This window comes from Hordeum vulgare, chromosome 7H, assembly GCF_904849725.1.
Source record: "Hordeum vulgare subsp. vulgare chromosome 7H, MorexV3_pseudomolecules_assembly, whole genome shotgun sequence".
Taxonomy (NCBI): Eukaryota; Viridiplantae; Streptophyta; class Magnoliopsida; order Poales; family Poaceae; genus Hordeum; species Hordeum vulgare.
This window is the reverse complement of record NC_058524.1, coordinates 23,059,137-23,064,571: the sequence shown is the minus strand read 5'-3', so window position 1 is coordinate 23,064,571 and position 5,435 is coordinate 23,059,137. Positions and strand designations below refer to the sequence as shown.

The following is a 5,435-nucleotide window of genomic DNA, read 5'->3' as shown; positions in this document are numbered from 1 at the left end:
CTTATTAACATAAAAATCTTTGTTTGAAAGCACTTACTAATTGGATGTTTGAATGTATGATTATATCACCAACAACATATATTATCAATTTTGCAAAACTATACTACTATCTGTGAGAGGCATAGTTTGCTCCCATGTGTAAAACAATGCCAATGCCTCACATATAGACAGCTAGACCAATAACTGTAGGAGAAAGAGACAAGCCAGTGAAAGAAGAAAGAAGCAAGCCATCTAAGGAAGAAACAAACAAACCACTAAAAGTAATGTATAGTAACGGTTGATATTTGTATATATAAATAGCTATAGGTGTTACCCAAACACATATCACCAAGGACAACTTCAAGAAAATAGTGTCACTAAATTGATTTCACCTCTATTCAAATCTTTCGATGGAGAAGGTACAAGTTTTCATCATTGGAGCAGGTCCATCTGGGCTTGCCACGGCAGCGTGCCTAAGCAAACACTCTATACCATATATCATCGCCGAGCGTGAAGATTGTATTGTGTCGTTGTGGCACAAACGCACATATGATCGCCTGAAGCTCCACATTGCCAAAGATTTTTGTGAGCTACCCCACATGGCATACCCAACTGATTCACCGACCTACCTTCCTAAAGATCAGTTTTTAAGGTATATGGAGGATTATGTCAAGCACTTCAATATCTGCCCAAAGTTTAACGCTTTGGTTGAGTCATGCATGTACGACGAGGTGATGAAATGTTGGGTTATCACGACACATAACAAAGTGGATGGCCCAATTATATATGCATCCAAATTCTTGGTTGTAGCAACGGGTGAAAATAGTGCCGGCTACGTTCCAGAGATCGTTGGCCTACAAAGCTTTCGCGGTGAAGCCATCCACTCATCAAGTTACAAGTCTGGAAGTAATTATGTTGGGAAAAGTGTGCTTGTTGTTGGATGTGGGAACTCTGGCTTTGAGATTTCCTATGATCTTGCAGTGCACGGAGCTAACACTTCGATCATTATACGCAGTCCGGTATGTACATTCCATGATCCCACACCTATTGTTTTATTGTTTTTTGAAAAAAAATATTGGTTGACGTTCTATTAAACATGCTCTTACATGGGTAATTGTGAAGTTGCATGTCATGACAAAGGAGTTGATCCACCTGGGCATGGTACTCTCAATGTGGCACCTTCCACTGAAGCTTGTAGATTTTATTCTTATGATCCTCGCATATTCATTATTTGGTGATTTATCAAAGTATGGAATTGTGAGGCCTGATATTGGTCCACTCACCCTAAAAGCAAAAACTGGTCGGTCTGCTGTCATAGACACTGGCACCACCGAGCTAATAAAAAAAGGTGATACCAAGGTGAGAGCAAAATCATGCGTATAAATATAAATATATACTCCCTCCGTTCCTAAATATAAGACCTTTTAGAGATTGTACTATAAACTACATACTGATGTACATAGACATATTTTAGAGTATAGATTCACTCATTTTGCTCCGTATGTAGTCTTCTAGTGAAATTCCTAAAAGGTCTTATATTTTGGAACGGAGGGAGTACATACCGTATGGGGAATGTGAAAGAATAATTTAAAAATATTTTTATGGCAGGTATTCGGTCCAATTTCATGCATTCGAGGAAATCTCATAGAGTTTGCGGATGGGAATGAGAGATACTATGACGCCATTGTGTTTGCCACAGGTTACAAAAGCACTGCTAATATGTGGCTCAAGGTATATAGACGTTTATTATTATTTATATGTGTCGTCATAGTAATATGAATATCATATGATGGTAAAGAAGTCAACGAAATTTCTAGCTTAAAAGAACAATCGGTTTCAACTTACAGTCATACTAGTACGCGGGTAGGTTCACACCACGTGAAAATTTCAGTTCATGGATGCAAAGCTTGCTTGCTCCAAGCACTGCACCTTGGCATGTTAAGCTTTATCGAGTCCGTTGTTTGTAGCAGTTCGGTTTTGTGTGTAAAGCTTCACATGCTCACCAGAATTTCCAACTCTGGTTGACGCGATTATTATGCATGCTGCAGATTCTCACAATCGGGCTGCCAGTACGTGTGCCATGACCAGCTACACGCATGAATGGATTACAACTGATAAGTTAATTTTACCTACATGGCATATAGCGATGGTTCTGGAAATAAGTAGTACCTTCGTTCGGATTATAGTCCGTAGTGTAACTACAAATCCCAGCATTTTTTGAGCCATACCATGGACTCTATCAATGGCATGTTGCTTTTTGGTGTTGAGATTCACAAGTTTAAAACTGGTATACTATATATAGTAGTATATAATTTTTCTCCAAACATTGTTAAATTTTGAAATAATCTTATACATATATTTTTATAAATGCAGAATGACAAGAGTATGCTAAATAGTGATGGCATACCCAAAAATGACTTCCCCAACCACTGGAAAGGTTCAAATGGACTCTACTGCGTCGGATTTGGAAGGAGGGGATTGGTTGGTATTGCACATGATGCCACTATCGTTGCAAGTGACATCCATGCCAACATAGAAATGGCAGATTTTAATTAGGCTCTCCTAGTACTTCATCACATTTTCTCGATCATTCATCCTGAAAAATGATCTTTCAAAATGCCATAGAGCTTGGTTTATTGTTAAGTATTTATTTTGGTGAAGTTAATTTTATTGAAAGTGACGCAGAGTATGGTATTATGCTTGAAGTATTGTATTGTATTTGCTTCAAATATTGTAGTGTACTTTTATTATGCCAAATTTTTGTGTGCGGGTGCTATCATGTTGACATGTGTTCACTAATTCAAATGTCTTCAGAGATTTGTTCTGTCTTGATACAAATATGTACAAAATCTTAATAATGTTGTTTGAGAAAGCTTATTAACCTCTACGGGAACTAGTACCAACCGCACATAATGAGAAACAGCAAACCAGCAATTCATAAGAGCGGATTCATTTAGAGACAACCAATTTTGTTGTACGCCAGAAAAATTTCCTCAAAATACCAAAAGAGAAGCAAGAAGAAACTAATCACCATATTGTTTGGTACTTTCCCTATGATAACACGAGGTCATCCTGAGAGGTTTCTCACTTTTCCATGGAACACGAACTACATGGCTGGTTTCAAAAAAATCTGTGATAGTCTATAAGTCTACACATTACCCATATGGCTGGCTTAAAAAAAATCTCGCGATAGTCTCTATGAGTTTGGGTACATACTTGTTTTGGAAATACATTCTAAGTAACATTAATACAGAACTACAAATATCCCTCTTAGAAAAAGGTTATATGGTGCTGTACTATTGAACACGTATTTCTATCATTACCTGGCCTAAAGAAAGTATTTGTTCAGGTTTGACTGCTCCCCTTGTCCAGAATTGTGCTCCTCCATCGCCTTCAGTTTATCATTTCTTCTCCTATTCTGTAATCCATTTTCAGTAGACAGGCCACCATTTTCACCTGGCAGGTACACAACATCATCTGCCCAGCTAGTCTGAACTTTAACTCATAGCTTGTGTCACTGGTACCATGACAGGTACAGAGATTGCATTCCTATCTGTCATGCTGAATGTTGCAAACCTACCGTGTGTGACATTACCATCATCAGAATTTGGAAGAAAACAAAACATCACTAACAAATGCTAGGTAGGGCATCTGGTAATTAAGAACACATATCATTACTGTATAACTGCAGCTTCAGTTACACATTTCAGGAATCTGCCTCACACATTCCTGCAACCACATCAAAGAGTTGAATGTCAGAAGAGCGACATTGCAGCGACTACGACGACCAGCATCACTACAAAATTGTTCAGTTTAGCAGTTCTGAATCCGTAACATACAAGGGTTCGCCTGTCATGTCAGGAGAAAAGAGAAAGTTTTGCTAGCAGAAGAAACATGGCAGCTGCTGAGTTTTCTACTATATCTATCTACCTATAGGCAAAAGTAGACATCCAGTTCTGCTTTCGTCGTATCCAAGGCAGCGAAATTTGTGAACAGGTGAGCTGTCAGGACTCACACCTGGGTGTTGCAGCACATCCTAGACTGAAACAGCAGAAATAACGAGGCAGTTAGGTGGCAGAACAATAATCAATAGATATGTAATGACAAGATCAAGCAGCCATAACCTGGAAAAAATGTGCAACAAACTAAACTTTTATGCACTATCTACTGTATGATACAACCTGAATTTTGTTCATAGGTCAGAAACTTAGTATATTCTCTGTAAAGATGAAAATGAATGTCTAAGCTTGATTTGCCATTTTAGGTTCCATAATTTCTTCTAGCGGACAACATACTATAAAATGGGCGAACCAAATTATCAGGAACAATACAAAAATGGGGAACCGCTAGTTGCAACTAGGTTCAGAGTTCAGGCCATCTTTTACGACGTGTACACTGATTAATCCACATGGCACTGAGACCTACTATTCCTATGCAACTACTTCTACATTCTATCAAAACCTGTCGTAAGAGTATACTCCAAACAAGCAGGAGCTAGCCCAAGTGGAGCCTTCTCCTGAAAAATTATGATCGCCTCCTATGACGCTCCCGTGGGCAACAGAAGAAGCCACCAGACGCACCAGACCCTGATCCTCCTCGTCTTCCTCTCCCCTCGCCGTCGCTTAGGCACGCCGGCCGGTGAAGCCTGCCCATGGGCAGCGGTGGGGAGCCTTCTCCCTCTTACCGGGTGGCGAGATCGACGCGGGTTGATCTTACCGGGTTAGGTCACGGCGCTATGGGGGGCACAACGACGCTGTGGTGGATCTCCTCCTTGTTGCAGCCTCTCTCCTGCTGCACTTGGTGGCTTGCGGTCTCGGCCGTCGGCATAGGTGCATTGGCGGGGCTGGTAGAGGTGGATTCGGACCGGAGGAAACTCTGGATGGCTTGTTCATCACCGATGGTGACGACGACAAAGGCACCACTCTACTCCTTGTTGGCGTCGTCGAGGTCTCTCCCCTACACCCCGACCCATGCCCGGGTGAACACCCAAAATCTCCTCAGATTGGGCGGCGTCGACACTACATGTGTCGTGCCCTTCTTGGAGGCGTCGCCTAGGGTGTCCGGGTGCTCGGTTAGAGGAACTCTAGGAGGAGGGTATGGGTCCAGCAGCAGCAGGTCCTGTTTGCAAAGGACAAGTGGCATCGTGGCATCTGGCACATCGACAACGGCGAGCCTCGACGGCGTGGAGCAGAGGGTGTCTCGCCGATGGACACGTGTTGATGGTGGCGTTGTCTGACATCATCGTGGCATCGCCAACATTTGGGCATGACAAGGTTGATGCATCAGTACATACTCTAAAGATGGAATGATGGAAGACGATGATGGTGACCTGTGCAGCATGCACACGGTGACCATTGAATGTGCGCCAAACCATGTGTGTCCCAGACCCAGCAATGCGGCTTGGTTGGGGACTCGGGCTTATATGTTAGATTTTGATGTGAGGTCTGGGTATGCGG

At 41.9% G+C, this 5,435-nt stretch overlaps 1 protein-coding gene across 1 annotated transcript; it reads left to right on the top strand.

Annotated features, from left to right (window-relative positions):
* Positions 1–338: 338 nt before the first annotated feature.
* Positions 339–2,692, top strand: LOC123411032 (probable indole-3-pyruvate monooxygenase YUCCA10). The gene is made up of 4 exons (XM_045103947.1): positions 339–998; positions 1,102–1,338; positions 1,588–1,710; positions 2,353–2,692. Exons 1-4 carry the CDS (start codon positions 390–392, stop codon positions 2,533–2,535), a joined length of 1,152 nt encoding a protein of 383 aa, XP_044959882.1. The 5' UTR covers positions 339–389; the 3' UTR covers positions 2,536–2,692.
* The last annotated feature ends 2,743 nt before the right edge of the window (positions 2,693–5,435 follow it).